This window comes from Stegostoma tigrinum, chromosome 27 (assembly GCF_030684315.1).
Source record: "Stegostoma tigrinum isolate sSteTig4 chromosome 27, sSteTig4.hap1, whole genome shotgun sequence".
NCBI classification, from domain to species: Eukaryota; Metazoa; Chordata; class Chondrichthyes; order Orectolobiformes; family Stegostomatidae; genus Stegostoma; species Stegostoma tigrinum.
The window spans coordinates 45,292,465-45,308,722 of NC_081380.1; the positions used below are offsets into that span (position 1 = coordinate 45,292,465).

Below are 16,258 nucleotides of genomic sequence, written 5' to 3' on the forward strand. Positions count from 1 at the left end.
CCTGCCGTTAGTTGCCCTTGAGAAGGTGGGGGTGAGCTCCCTTCTTGACCTGCTGCAGTCCATGTGGTGTAGGCTGACCTACAATGTCTTTAGGAAGGGAATGCTAAGATTTTTACCCTAGGTACACTGAGGAAATGGTGTTACATTTCCAAGTCAGAATGGTGAGTGGCTTGGAAAGAAACTTGCAGAAGGTGGTGTGCCCATCTATCTGCTGTCTTTGTCCTTAAAGATGGAAGTGGTCATGGGTTTGGAAGGTGCGGTCAGATTTCTTGGTGAATTTCTGCAGTGTATCTTTAAGACGATACACACTTCTGCCTAACAGCTCAGCATGACTGAACAGACTCAACTGTCGAAATAGCCAACTTCTGATCCCATGCCTTATGGCCTGTGGAGGTCCACCATCATGAACCTTTTATTTCTGCGTACATGGAGTACTCTATGTCCCCGTTGATAAAGGTTTTGTTTATTTGCTCCCTTAATTTGTCTAGCCACCATCAATGCCCAATTGATGTAAACATCCAGGTTCTTTCTGGTCCTTTACCTGTGAATGACCCTTTACATAACAAGAGAATTAAGATATTCATAAATAAAAATGCTGGAAACATTTTAATGTAAAAGTTAACATTTTAGTTTGGTGACTCTTCATTCTACTTGAAATGTTTAGTTCACTTTTACACTTTTACAGAATTTTCTGTGTCTATTTCAGATTTAGGCTAATTTGCTCTTCTCTTCCCAACCCCCGCCCAAAACTTCACTTCATTGTCCATCTTAACACCTCAGTTGTCTTCGGTCGGCCAGCTTCAAGGCGTTAGGAGGTCCTGCGCTGGTTTTAACCCCGGGCATGGTGTCCATCGGCCAGCCGACGCAGGGCTTTCCCCGGCCCACGCGTCCGGTTTCCGGCGGGTCCGCCGCGGCTCATATCCGGTGTCCTATGACCCTTGGCCCGCCCGTGATCGTCCCCCTCCCGCCGGAGGTAAGATGGCGCTGATGTTGGCGGCGCTCCTGGCGGCGGCGGCGCTGTTCCTGGTGCTGCTCGGCCGGTGAGTGTCGCGCATTCCCTCATCCCCCGGGGCGGGGGGGGGGGGGAAGAAATGAAGCCCCCGAAGCGAACACCCCTGGAAATTAGCATAAATTATCACCAACGTGGGCGGAGCCTCTCCTGCTTCTCTCCCATTGGCGGGCAGCACCCTTGGAATTTGGGATGTGACAGTTACTATATAAATGCAGAACTTGGCAGGCAGGGGTACGGTCGTGGGTGTCTACCCTGACACTGTGCCTCCCTCCTCCTGAGCATCAGGTTCCAGTTACCTACCATCGGCAGGGTCCATCACTTACCCTCACCCCTGAAATTCCCCATGTCCTTATTGTTCATATGAAGAGTCGAGGCCCGAAACGTCAGCTTTTGTGCTCCTGAGATGCTGCCTGGCCTGCCGTGTTCATCCAGCTTCGCGTTGTGTTATCTTGCCTTCACCACCTCATTCATTTGACCCTCCAACACCCCTCACTCCTGCCTCTATTATACACCTTAGCTCCTACTTCCTCATAATTGTAAAATCCTCGTTCTTTTCTGATCCCTCCATGGACTCTCCTTTCTCTGTCTCTCTACTTGTTTCCGGTCCTACAGCATTCCTAATCTTACTGTGCATTGCCAACTCTAGCTTTGTGCGTCCCCTGATTTTAATTGCTCCCCTGTCCTTGCTATATTTGCCTGGGCCCCAAGCTCAGGAATTCCATCCTTAAACTGATACTTCTTTGATCTCCTTCAAGATGCTCTTTAAAGCCTTTGTCTTCAATTGATTGTGTTGACTAAGCTGTGTAGTATGTGGAATATTTTCATATATTTAAGGCAGCAAATAACTGCACTTTGTGAGAGAGCTTGCCTTTTGTGCAAGGAGGAGGGTGAGTTTGTCAGGTGGGGTGTTTATAGTTTGCTGACAGTTAGCCAATGGACAGACCCCATTGCTGACTGGGTTTGCTGCTTTCTGGAAAGGTAATTAACAACTGCTTTCTAACTGACACAATCGCAGCTTCATAATCCCCTCAAGCTCTGACTGTTTCCTCAACAAAATAACTTGCAAGGCAAACACGTCATGTCTAAATTCAGCATAAATCTCTCATTGGAGTAACCTTGCTAAGGTTTTGGGGTAAGTCTATATCTCGGGTTGTGGGTGTTGGCTCACCAAGCTGGTTTGCTGTTCTGCAGCTGTTTCGTTACCGTTCTTGGTAATCACAGTGCAGCCTCTGATGAAGCATCGGTGTGTTTTCCCGCCTGGTTTTTAAAACTCTGGGGTCCATTGCAACGGATTGCCTCACTTCTGGGTTTCCTCCGTAGTGGAATGTATATGGGTTCGAGTTCAATGTCATAAACAACATCCTCACTGGAATAAAATTCACCAGAGAGGAGGAGAAGAACAAACAGCTCCCATTCCTGGACGTTATAGTGGAGCGCAAGACAAATGGGGAACTGAAAACAAAAGTACATCGAAAAGCCACACTCATAGACCAGGTATTGAACTTCAATAGCAACCATCCTAGCACACATAAACAAAGCTGCATGTGAACACTATTTAAAAGAGAACAACACACTGCAACAACATGGAACTATGCCAAGAGGAGGAGGAGTACCTCTTCCCAGTGTTTAAGGATAATGGATATCCAAAGAACTGGGTCAGGAGATGCTGACAGAAACAGCATTAGAAAGATTCTACACGCCCTGACACACACATCGCACTATCCTACATCAGGAACACGTCAGAACTCGCTACAAGACTTCTATGACCACTGGGCATCAGAGTGGCACACAAGCCCACGTCAACCCTATGACAAATGCTCACCTGAACTAAAGACCCACTCCCCGCCATGGACAGGACCAGTGTCATCCACAAGATCCCCTGCAGAGACTGCGAGAAACACTCCATCGGACAAACAGGAAGGAAACTAACAACAAGAGCACATGATCACCAACTGGCCACAAAAAGACATAACTAATACTCACTCATCTCAATCCACATGGACAAGGAGAACCACGACTTCGACTGGGTCAACGCCAAGATCCCGGGTCAGGCTAGACAGAGACAAGCACGAGAATTCCTGGAAGCATGGCACTCCACAAAGTATGCTATTAATAAACACGTTGAACTTGACCCCGTATTCATTCCACTACGGAAGAAACCCGGAAGTAAGGCAATACATTACAATGGATCCTAGAGTTTAAAAACCAGGCAGGAAAACACACTGATGCTTCATCAGAGGCTGCACTGAGGATATTACCAAGCACAGTAACAAAACGTCTGCAGAACAACAAACCAGCTCGGCGAGCCAACCAACCTCAAGTAACTTTGTTTTGTTGTCACAGTTTATAGGGATGGTCTTTCCCCGGTCTCCAGAACAAGAGGTCAAAGCCCCAAGGTAATCAGTAGGCCAGTTTTGATTGAGATGAGAAATTTTATTCATTCACGAGGTGGTGAACCTGTGGAATTCTCTGCCACTGAAGGCTGGGGAGGCCAAATCACTGAATGTATTTGAGAAAGAAACGGATTTTTCGAAATGCAGGTGTAAAGGATGGAGAGTGTGCTAGAAAATCGCGCTGAAATAGTGGATCAGCCCTGTTTATGGTGAACAATGGAATGGGCTCGAAGGGCTGAATAGTCTACTTTTGCTTTCATTTTTTACTGTGCTGTGTCGCCCTCAGCAGTTATATTTTGTGATGAGTTCAGTTGAGGGCTCAACACTCAGCTGTCCACTTTGACACCATTTGGGGTGATTCTGGATTAGGAAGAGCGAGAAATCAGCTGCGATCTAAACCACTGACCTCTCCAGACTGACACTCTTACCCAGTGAAGTATCGGTATCTTTGGTGCTAGCACACTCTTTGACCCTGGGAGAACCACAACCCACTGGCCCTTCAACCACTTGTTGCACCAGCGGGAGTGATTGGCCACACAAAAACCTGGGACGGAACTGGCGGAGAAAGAAAGAATGAGTTTCCATTGTGCCTATTCCAAGTTCCGAGAGGTTTTATAGCTGATGGAGTGTGTAGTAATAGAGGAAACATGTTAGCCAAGGTGTGAACAGCAAGACCCCATGGTATCACTGTGAATGAACTGGTAATTACATCAAGACTCTCGTCTTGTTGCACCTTTTCTATATCCTGGCTGCAGCCCTGGATCTCACTGGGAATTCCCCCAGCCCTTTTCTATACTGCTGCTAATGTGAGTACAACTGCCTCTAAGAGGCTCTCAGAGCCTGATCAAGTATCAACTATTTCACAGTGGCTCTGGAGTCACCTGTGGGCCACACTAGGTAAAGATGGAAGAATTTCCTCGCCAAAGGAAGAATGACCCCAGTGGCTTTTAGTCACTACTTCTGAGACTAGTTTTGTATTCTTGGTTTTATCAGAGTCGCTTGCCAGCCAATCAACATGCTGTGCCCATTCAGTATAAAAATGTTCTGAAGAAGTCATACTGAACTGGAAATGGTAACTCGTTCTTTTTCCACAGGTGCTGCTGAACCTGCTGAGTTTCTGCAGCATTCTTTGTTTCAGACTTGCAACATCTGCATTATTTTGCTTTTATTCAAGTACAAATTGTCCAAAAGAGTGCAAGAAGAAAAGCTTTGATAATCTGTCTTTGAGCAATACTCGAGGTTTTCGAGAACGAATCAGCCACTAGGGCAGGATCCCTAACACATTAGTCTAGGCCTCTGGAGTATCGACTTCTTCCAAGTAAGCAGTAAAATCCTTAACATCCATCTGATAGGTCAACTAGAGCTTCCCTTTAACATCACAGCAAAGATAGCAGCTCTGAAATTGCATCAGTCTCTTGACATTCCCTTGTGTTAGCTTTGATTATGGTGCTGAAATCTGACTGAAGACTAAAACTCATGATCTTGTACTCCAAAGCAAGCGACATTGGCATACAGCTCAGAAACACGCTGGATGTTGTAGTAACAGTTGCTGCATTGGGTATTCGCTCTGATTCAATTAATCTTTCCACTTGAAAAACACACTGCCACTGTCAGATCCATCCACACCAAACTTCTTACCCGTCCCTACCGGGACTGTCCCCCAGTGTTACACAGTGACAGACCTGTCCCCCAGTGTTACACAGTGACAGACCTGTCCCCCAGTGTTACACAATGACAGCCCTGTCCCCCAGTGTTACACAGTGACAGACCTGTCTCCCACTGGGACTGACCCCCAGTGTTACACATTGACAGACCCATCCCCACCGGGTCTGTGCCCCAGTGTCAGACAGTGACAGACCCATCCCCACCGGGACTGTCCCCCAGTGTCATACAGTGACAGACCCTTCCCCACCGGGACTGTCCCCCAGTGTCAGACAGTGACAGACACATCCCCACCGGGACTGTCCCCCAGTGTTACACAGTGACAGACCTGTCCCCCAGTGTTACACAGTGACAGACCTGTCCCCCAGTGTTACACAATGACAGCCCTGTCCCCCAGTGTTACACAGTGACAGACCTGTCTCCCACTGGGACTGACCCCCAGTGTTACACATTGACAGGCCCATCCCCACCGGGTCTGTGCCCCAGTGTCAGACAGTGACAGACCCGTCCCCAACGGGACTATCCCCCAGTGTCAGACAGTGACAGACCCATCCCCACCGGGACTGTCCCCCAGTGTCATACAGTGACAGACACATCCCCACCGGGACTGTCCCCCAGTGTTACACAGTGACAGACCCGTCCCCACCGGGTCTGTGCCCCAGTGTCAGACAGTGACAGACCCATCCCCACCGGGACTGTCCCCCAGTGACAGACCCGTCCCCACCGGGACTGTCCCCCAGTGTCAGACAGTGACAGACACGTCCCCACCGGGACTGTCCCCCGGTGTTACACAGTGACAGACCCATCCCCACCGGGTCTGTGCCCCAGTGTCAGACAGTGACAGACCCATCCCCACCGGGACTGTCCCCCAGTGACAGATCCGTCCCCACCGGGTCTGTGCCCCAGTGTCAGACAGTGACAGACACATCCCCACCGGTACTGTCCCCCAGTGTCAGACAGTGACAGACCCATCCCCACCGGGACTGTCCCCCAGTGACAGACCCGTCCCCACCGGGACTGTCCCCCAGTGTCAGACAGTGACAGACCCGTCCCCACCGGGACTGTCCCCCAGTGTTACACAGTGACAGACCCATCCCCACCGGGACTGTCCCCCAGTGACAGATCCGTCCCCACCGGGACTGTCCCCCAGTGTCAGACAGTGACAGACCCGTCCCCACCGGGACTGTCCCCCAGTGTCATACAGTGACAGACCCGTCCCCACCGGGACTGTCACACAGTGACAGACCCGTCCCCACCGGGACTGCACCCCAGTGTTACGCAGTGACAGACCCTTCCCCACCGGGACTGTCCCCCAGTGTTACACAGTGACAGACGCATCCCCACCGGTACTGTCCCCCAGTGTCAGACAGTGACAGACCCGTCCCCACCGGGACTGTCCCCCAGTGTTACACAGTGACAGACCCGTCCCCACCGGGTGTGTGCCCCAGTGTCAGACAGTGACAGATCCGTCCCCACCGGGACTGTCCCCCAGTGTCACATAGTGACAGACCCGTCCCCACCAGGACTGTCACACAGTGACAGACCCGTCCCCACCGGGACTGCACCCCAGTGTTACGCAGTGACAGACCCTTCCCCACCGGGACTGTCCCCCAGTGTTACACAGTGACAGACGCATCCCCACTGGTACTACTGTCCCCCAGTGTTACACAGTGGCAGACCCGTCCCCACCGGGACTGTCCCCCAGTGTTACGCAGTGACAGACCCTTCCCCACCGGTACTGTCCCCCAGTGTCAGACAGTGACAGACCCGTCCCCACCGGGACTGTCCCCCAGTGTTACACAGTGACAGACCCGTCCCCACCGGGTGTGTGCCCCAGTGTCAGACAGTGACAGATCCGTCCCCACCGGGACTGTCCCCCAGTGTCACATAGTGACAGACCCGTCCCCACCAGGACTGTCACACAGTGACAGACCCGTCCCCACCGGGACTGCACCCCAGTGTTACGCAGTGACAGACCCTTCCCCACCGGGACTGTCCCCCAGTGTTACGCAGTGACAGACGCATCCCCACTGGTACTACTGTCCCCCAGTGTTACACAGTGGCAGACCCGTCCCCACCAGGACTGTCCCCTAGTGTCACACAGTGACAGACCTGTCCCCCATTGTCACACAGTGGCAGACCCGCCCCCACCGGGACTGTCCCCCAGTGTCACACAGTGACAGACCTGTCCCCCAGTGTCACACAGTGACAGACCTGTCCCCACCGGGACTGTCCCCCAGTGTTACACAGTGACAGACCCGTCCCGCGCCGGTACTGTCCCCCAGTGATACACAGTGACAGACCCGTCCCCATTGCTACTGTCCCCCAGTGTTACACAGTGACAGACCCGTCCCCACTGGGACTCTCCCCCAGTGTCACACAGTGACAGACCCGTCCCCACCAGATCTGTGCCCCAGTGTCACACAGTGACAGACCCGTCCCCACCGGGTCTGTGCCCCAGTGTCACATGGTGACAGACCCGTCCCCACTGGGACTGTCGCACAGTGACAGACCCGTCCCCACCTGGACTGTCCCCCAGTGTCACACAGTGACAGACCCGTCCCCACTGGGACTGTCCCCCAGTGTTACACAGTGACAGACCCGTCCCCACCTGGACTGTCCCCCAGTGTCACACAGTGACAGACCCGTCCCCACTGGGACTGTCTCCCAGTGTTACACAGTGACAGACCTGTCCCCACCGGGACTGCACTCCAGTGTTATACAGTGACAGACCTGTCCCCCAGTGTTACGCAGTGACAGACCCGTCCCCACCGGGACTGCACCCCAGTGTTACGCAGTGACAGACCTGTCCCTACCGGGACTGCACCCCAGTGTTATACAATCTGTTGTTTTGCTGCAGTCTTTTTGTTGAATCCTGAATTATCACAGTTCCGTTGCGCACTGGCCAAGTTTTCCACTTGCTCTGGGGTTACATGTCAGTAGATGTTGTTGATCGATTGATGTTCTAACCTTTCATTCTCTTTTTCTTGTTCAGCTGGTTACTCTCTCGGATTGTCACCTATTTCATCCGCAATCAGCTAAATGTGGATTTAAAAATTGGCTCCATTGGGTTTCTCACAGTTTACAATGTCACTATCAAGATCTCATCACAGAAGACACTGGTGAGTGTTTGGACTGTCTTTTGCTGTATTTGTAGATATTAGATGTGGAGATCTTTCAAAATCTGGCCTCTTGCACATCTCTGATTTCATCAATGGAACCGTTGGTGAGTCCATCTTCAGCTGAGCAGGCGTGAAATCTCGCATTCCTTCCCTAAATCGCTTGCGCTCTTGTTCTGAGTCTTGAGCAGCACCTCTTCTAATATCGCATGATGTGTGAAGATTGTTTGATAAGCCACGTATAGAGTGCCTCAGGACCTGCTATATAAATGCAAATTGTTGTTTTGAATAGTTGATGAATTATTGTCAAGTAACCAGCCGCAATTTTGTTACAGGAAGTAGACAGAGTCTGGCTCTCCTCTAAGCTGCTGAACAATGAGTTACCGTAAGTGTTGTATGCATGCTGTCTCCCACTCAGATGCGCTAATGCACCGAACCTCCTTCAATTCCCCCACAACATGCACACGCAGCCACTCATCTTGATGCTCTGTGCATTGTTTCAGATTCGTGAGGCTGTCTGACCAACTCCTTCTGTTATCTTTTACGTTATACAAACACACAGCTCTGTGTTTATTCACCCACTTGTTGAATCCATTCTTACTCAATTATTTACCGGGTTAAACAGTGTGGTACACACCTGACACTGTTTACTACTAAAAATAGAGCAGCCGACTTCCAGTGAAGTCAGATTCGAATGGCTTTTAAAAGGATAAGTGAATTTGCTGAGGGGGTCTGGGAGAGGAACAAGCAGTGTTTGGAGAATCCTGAGGGAAATAGGAAAGAAGAGGAGAAAGGAGAATGCTGCAGATAAGTACTTATTGCAAAGAAGCTGTGTAATTTCACTGATGCCCCTCTCAATCGTTGTAACTGTTTCTTTCAGTGCTCCCGCCCTATTCCCAAACCGTCCCTACAAACCCCACTGCCACCACAAAAATCTGGCTGGGGTCAGGGTGATAGAATCGGACAATACAGAAGAGGCCTTTGGCCAATGAAGTCTGTACTGCCAAGGTACCACTTGTGTACACTCCTCCCACTTTCCCGCACTAAGGCCATTGCCTTGAATGTTGTTACGGTCATGAGTGAAATAAAGTGGGAGGTGCCAGTTTAAAGAGGAGAGATGGGGCCAGGTGGGGAGGAGGGTGCAATGTGGAAACCAAAAAAGAGGGACAAAGGTGTGGGGTGCTTTCGATGGACTGTAACCACAGGCCAACCATGATCTCTCCATTCCAGTCACTACTTTGCCCTGTGTTTTGGAGAGATCCGATTTCGAGCTGATTTGAAAGCAGCCTCCCAGGAACGGGCCAATCCCGGTGAAAAGACGACGAAAAGGAGATTGAGCATCCAGCCGTCAGTGCTGCGCATGTTGTCACAGGTGAGCTCTCCACAGAGATTTGGATTTGTTGCTGGGCTTGGTTTACTGCCTGAGGTTTGGAGGCAACTGAACAATCTCAGAAATGATAACTGAGTAAACTTAAACGCCCAGTCCCTCCCTTGTTAGAATGCTGGTGAGGGGGCACGTGGACGATTGGCAAAGCATGCATGGGTGAGAGGTTTGTGTGTGATCTATGTAAACCTCAACCCCTGTCTCTCTTTGACTTCGCAGCTGCTCTCAGTCCACATCTACTCAGTGAATGTGATGGCTTTAAATGCCTGGATCGCAGAGTCCCTCTGGCACGTGTCTCTAACAAACTGCACATTGCTGATCAGCTACAGTGGAAACATGTGAGTCCTTTTAGATGCAAGAATAGGTCGTGGTATGGAACAGTTTCAAAATGTGGGATGGCAACAGCAACAAGCTTACTAGTACATGCATGGATAAATAGGGAGAGAGGGGGAGGCGGATCGAAGATGGGTAGAGGAGAAGATAGGTCAGAGGAGACAGACAAGTTAAAGAGTCGGGGATGGAGCCTGTAGAGGTGAGTATAGGTGGGGAGGTAGGGAGGGGATAGGTCAGCCTGGGGAGGACGGACAGGTCAAGGGGGTGGGATGAGGTTAGTAGGTAGGAAGTGGAGGTGCAGCTTGGGGTGGGAGGAAGGGATAGGTGAGAGGAAGAACAGGTTAGGGAGGCAGAGACAGGCTGGGCTGGTTTTGGGATGCAGTGGGGGGGGAGGGGAGATTTTGAAGCTGGTGAAGTCCACATTGATACCATTGGGCTGCAGGGTTCCCAAGCGGAATATGAGTTGCTGTTCCTGCAACCTACGGGTGGCATCATTGTGGCACTGCAGGAGGCCCATGATGGACATTTCCTCTAAGGAATGGGAGGGGGAGTTGAAATGGTTCACGACTGGGAGGTGCAGTTGTTTGGTGCGAACCAAGCGTAGGTGTTCTGCAAAGCGGTCCCCAAGCCTCCACTTGGTTTCCCCGATGTAGAGGAGGCCACAACGGGTACAGCGGATGCAGTATACCACATTGGCGGATGTGCAGGTGAACATCTGCTTGATGTGGAATGTCTCTTTGGGGACTGGGATGGGGGTGAGGGAGGAGGTGTGGGGGCAGGTGTAGCACTTCCTGCGGTTGCAGGGAAAAGTGCCAGGTGTGGTGGGGTTGGAGGGGAGTGTGGAGCGGACAAGGAAGTCATGGAGAGAGTGGTCTCTCCGGAAAGCAGACAAGGATGGGGATGGAAAGATGTCTTTGGTGGTGGGGTTGGATTGCAGAGGGCGGAGGTGTCGGAGGATGATGCGTTGTATCCAGAGGTTGGTGGAGTGCTATGTGAGGACGAGGGAGACTCTCTTTTGGCAGTTATTGTGGGGATGGGGTGTGAGGGATGAGGTGCGGGAAATATAGGAGACACGGTCGAGGGCGTTCCTGATCACTGCAGGGGTGGGGCTTGAGCATTGCAGTGCTTGAAGAATGAGGACATCTGGGATGTACAGGTGTGGAATGCCTCATCCTGGGAGCAGATGTGGTGGAGGCGAAGGAATTGGGAATAGGGGATGGATTTTTTGCAGGAAGGTGGGTGGGAGGAGGTGTATTCTACGTAAGCCAGTGGGCTTGAAATGGATATCGGTTTCGAGGTGGTTGCCAGAGATGGAGACAGGAAGCTGAGGGAGGTGCTCGAGATGGTCCAGGTGAACTTGAGGTTGGGGTGGAAGGTGTTGGTGAAGTGGATGAACTGTTTGAGCTCCTTGTGGGAGCATGAGGCGGTGCCGATACAATCATCAATGTAACGGAGGAAGAGGTGGGGTTTAGGATGAGGGTAGGTACGGAAGAGGGACTGTTCCACGTAACCTTCAAAGAGGCAGGCATAACTTGGGCCCATGTGGGTACCCATGGCCACCCCCGTTGTCTGTTAGAAGTGGGAGGAATTGAAAGAGAAGTTGTTGAGGGTGAGGACGAGTTCGGCTAGGCAGATGAGGGTGTTGGTGGAGGGGGACTGGTCGGACCTGCAGGACAGGAAGAAGTGGAGAGCCATTAGGCCATCTGCATGGGGAATGCAGGTGTATAGGGACTCGACGTCCATAGTGAAAATGAGGTGTTGGGGACCAGGGAATTGGAAGTTCTAGAGGAGCTGAAGGGCATGGGTAGAGTCACGGATGTAGGAAGGGAGTTCCTGGACCAAGGGGGAGAAAATGGAGCCCAGATAGGTGGAGGTGAGTTTGGTGGAGCAGGAGCAGGTGGAGACAATGGGTCTACCAGGGCAGGCATGTTTGTGGATTTTGGGAAGGAGATAGAAGCGGGCAGTGCGGAGTTGGGGAACAATAAGGTTGGAGACTGTGGGTGGGAGGTCACCTGAGATGATGAGGTTGTGGATGGTTTGGGAGATGATGGTTTGGTGCTCGGGGGTGGGGTCATGATCCAGGGAGCGGCAGGAGGAGGTTTCGGAGAATGGGCGTCTGGCCTCAGCAATGTAGAGGTCAGTGCGCTATACTACAACTGCGTCTCCCTTGTCTGCAGGTTTTATGGTGAGGCTGGGATTGGAGCGAAGGGCTGCACATTCTGCAGGGGAATGGTTGAGGCGATTAATGTCTTGACAGCAATTGGAGGTGAAGAGGTCGAGGGAGGGTAGGAGGCCCTTGTGCTCCTCTGATGCTGCTTGGCCTGCTGTGTTCATCCAGTTCCACACCTTGTTATCTGGGATTCTCTGGCATCTGCAGTTCCCATTATCTCTCCCCAGTGCAAGCATGATAGGTTTTATCACACTGCACGGTACCTGGGCCATGCTGTATTACTAAACATGAAATGAGATTTTACAGGCAGCCTCTAGTTCCTGGAATGTGGGTGGGGACTGAATATCAAATTAGCATTCCTGCTCAATCACTGTTTCACCTGTAGGAAACTTCTGGTCTCTGTGAATTGCCTATACCGTACCTAGGAATGAAGAGGGTCACCCAGTGAAGTCAAATTGGAATTGTTTGTTCGTAAAAGAAACAAAAAGCTATGAATGGAACAAGAATCTAACAAAGGGCTGTATGTTTTCCAGCATCAAATGTAAGGGCAATGTGAGTAAGCTGGACAGCAAGCTAATGAAGAGCAATGGAATGGTGAGTGCAAAGATCACATCTTTTTATTTTTCTTTACTTTGGATTGTGGACCGCAATAAGACAAAGATACTGTTTGAAACCAAAGACTGTGGAAGAAATTGTTGCACTTTTGAAAACGTTACTGGAACTCATTTGTGAGTTGTATTTACACTGCTGCTTTGTTCAAGCAGTGGAGGAAGATGTCTAAGATACCATAGCAGTGTGGGTGTGTGTAGAGCTAGCTTCGTCCAAAGACAGATTGCTGATTTTTTTTTGCATTCGGGATGAATTATGGAGGTCAGGAATCATCAGCCTGACAACTCTCTAGCTCCTGGGCAGGTGAACAGAGTGTTGTGCACAAGACAAAGGCAGAAGTTTCCAAACGGCAATAGAGAAAGGTGTTCTCATGATCATGAAATAAACCAAAACCTGGAAGATAGTTCAGTTGTAATAAGCTGGTGTTTGAAAACAGTCACTGAGAGACTGGACAGTTAGGGAGACCTATGCCCTGGGTCAGCGATAATGAGCTGAAAGGATGAGAAGCTTGGAGATTCGAAGGACTTGGAGGCAAAAGAGACACAAATGTGAATCCAATGGACTGGTGCTATTGAACTGTGTTCCCCTAATATATCTCCTTTCCATCCAAAAACGTGTTTGTTTCTTTGTCTGTGTCTGTTTTATTGTGTATGTAAGAGATTAGAAACGGGCTAGGGTTTAGCTAGTAGTTGTACATTGATAATTCAGTGTTTTTATTTCCTGTGGTTAGAATTGATCTCTTTGTAAAACATTGCAGTTATTTGTTATTTGTTCAGTGTTTTCCGTTGGACTGGAACACTGGGTCTTTTGAATATTTTGATTAAGTTTTTAACTTTTCTGATGTCCCCGGGTGAGATGAGGCTCAAGCCTCAGCTAACTTTCCCAAATGTATTATGACTTAAGTCCCATTGAGGCCGCCATGTTACACAGTGAATTAAAACAAAGCACTTCAAATGATGGAAATCAGAAATCTAAGCAGAAAATTTTGAAAATATTCATTGTTTCATTTCCAAGCCCCTCAGGCAGTCTATTGCAGGACACAAAAAGTTCTCCTCATTGCCACCTCCCCCAGCGCCCCCCCCCCCCCCTTTCTTTTGCTGCTTCAATCTGTGTTCCTCTGGAAACAGTTCTACCTTATCGATTCATCATCTCAAATAGCTCTAGTGAATCTCTTTATCTTTCTGTGCTGTAAATTAGGCAGTCCTGGTTTCTGCACATTTACTGAAACACCTCATCCTGGGACAGTTCTTAAAAAAACCTATTCATCAAAACAACGATATTTTCCCTAAAGTGTGATATCCAGAAGTGAACCAAATATACCAGTTGGATGGGCACCGATTTGTGATATTGGTGGTAGATGTTCAGCAGCTTTGAGAGAGGAGAGAGGCCCTTTGCTCCACGCTGCATTTCCCATTGATTTTAATCCTATGATTGTGTCTAACAGGGGGATTTCTGCTTGGTCAACTCATCCCTGAGTGTCGCCGCCACATTGGACATCAGCTTGCCAGACCTGAAGGCCCTCAGCATGGAGCTGCGAGTGTATAGTCTGCAGAGTGAGCTGCATGAAGGCATCTTCACTTCAAACACCCTGCAACTGGCACTATCACAGTCCACTGCGCTGCAAGACAGCGCTGAACCGAAGCAGGAAAACCCTGAAACAACCAAGGCAGGTAAGAGACCATCACCCCCCACCCATCACACCCCCTGTAAAAATACTGGTCCCAATCTGGACCTTGAATACTGATTGATATTGGTACTCAGCAATATCCCAGTGCAACCACCTTCAGATCTCAATACAATTAATCTTGTCACACTGGGGTGATTTTTTTTGTGTTCTTCAAATAGTGCCACAAGATTTTTACATCCACTTAGCGATGGCACTTTTAATGGTGCAGCACTCCCTCAGCACTGACCCTCCGACATTAGGGTGGTCCCAGATGTAATGAGCCTGTATATTCTGCTCAGGTGACATAGCGGCATCTAAATCCATGACCGCCTGAGCCTTTATTGAGGCATAAAACCATCAGCAAACAAGTTTTCGTTTGTTATCAATTGAAGAAACATTAACAAGGTTATTCTGGGCTTGAGATGACATTGAACATTGTTTCTCAGACTTTGCTATGTAAGAGGGAAATAAAATGAGTTTTCACCTCATGAAGGAATTTGTTTCTGCAGTAACTTTCAATCCTCACCTCATTCTAAAATTTCTCACAGACAATGAGTGACTTTTTCCTATTGACAGTTCCTAACTTATCAGCTGTAAATCTGTACTAGGGAGAAAAGTGAGGGTAATTTTTACAATGTTTACTGAGATCTGTGTCTTAATTTTTAAAAAAATATAAACCATAGACATTAAGTAGCCTAGAGAAGCATTTTTAGAGCTGTAAGACTGCTGTTTTCTGGGACTGTAGATTGTTAAGGTGAAAACTTGGGCTTTGGTAGAGTGATGTGCTGTTCCTGTCAGTTGTGAGAGATTGAGCAGAATTTTCTATGTTGCTGCTGATCATGTCTGCAGGAAATGTGTTTGGTTGCGAATCCTGTTGGAGCGGCAGTTAGAGCAGTGTGGAATTTACAGGAGCTGGGGGGGTGTGATGGATGGAGAAACCAAAGACACAGGTAGATGGGTGACCTCCAGGAAAGGTAGGAGAGGGAGGCGCGTAGTGCAGGAGTCTCCTGTAGCTACCCCCATCTCAAACAAGTACACTGTTTTGCAAAATATAGGGGGTGTTGGACTCTCAGGGGAGCCAAGTTTCTCGTACCGAGACTGGCTCTAATGTAACAAGGACTATGCCAGGTTCCAAGTGATCGATTGTGATAGCGGACTCTCTAGTTAGAGGCACAGACAGACACCTGTGGCTGACGCAAGACATGAAAATGGTGTGTTGCCTCCCTAGTGCTAGGATCAGGGCTATCTTGGAGAGGGTGCAGAATATCCTCAAAGGGAAGAGGAACCAGCAGGAGGTCGTTGTACGCACTGGAACTAAAACTTAGGATGAGAATCTGTGGAGAGAATAAAGGAAGTTGGGCAGGAATTTAAAAAGGTCTTCAAGAGTAGTAATACCTGGATTACTCCCTGTACCATGAGTGAGTGAGGGTAGGAACAGGAGGATAGAGCAGGTGAATGTGCGGCTGAGGAGCTGGGGAAGGGGAGGAGGATTCACATTTTTAGATCTTTGGAAAATCTTCTGGGATAGAAGTGACAGTATAAGAGGGACAGATTGCACCTGAATTGGAAGGGAACTAATGTACTGATGGGGAGATTTGCTAGAGTTGCTCAGGAGGATTTAAACTTGTAAGGGGTGAGTTGATAGGTTGCTGGGGGGGAGGAAGAGAGCTAGGGAGGTAGTTGGGAAAGAGATCAGTCCGAAACTGGTACACATGGGAAAAGGGGCAAGTCAGACGGTCAGGGCAGGCAGGGACAAAGCAGGGAGCGAGGTAGGCCTGATAAATTAAACTGCATTTATTTCAATGCAAGAGGCCTAACGGGTAAGGCAGGTGAACTGAGGGCATGGTTGGGAACATTGGACTTGGATATCATAACCATTAGAGAGACATGTCTCAGGGATGGACAGGACT

The 16,258-nt window shown here is 49.5% G+C and overlaps 1 protein-coding gene across 2 annotated transcripts in view; it reads left to right on the forward strand.

The window, feature by feature from the left end:
• The first annotated feature begins 927 nt into the window (after positions 1-927).
• Positions 928-16,258, forward strand: part of LOC125464615 (bridge-like lipid transfer protein family member 2) — a 70,322-nt gene continuing 54,991 nt past the window's right edge. For both annotated transcript variants that reach the window (XM_048557222.2, XM_048557223.2), the window contains exons 1-7: positions 928-1,040; positions 8,063-8,189; positions 8,522-8,571; positions 9,417-9,558; positions 9,790-9,908; positions 12,607-12,667; positions 14,127-14,352. In XM_048557222.2, the coding sequence (XP_048413179.2) occupies positions 979-1,040; positions 8,063-8,189; positions 8,522-8,571; positions 9,417-9,558; positions 9,790-9,908; positions 12,607-12,667; positions 14,127-14,352 (787 nt within the window). In that variant the 5' untranslated portion in view covers positions 928-978. The remainder of the gene's footprint in view (positions 1,041-8,062; positions 8,190-8,521; positions 8,572-9,416; positions 9,559-9,789; positions 9,909-12,606; positions 12,668-14,126; positions 14,353-16,258) is intronic.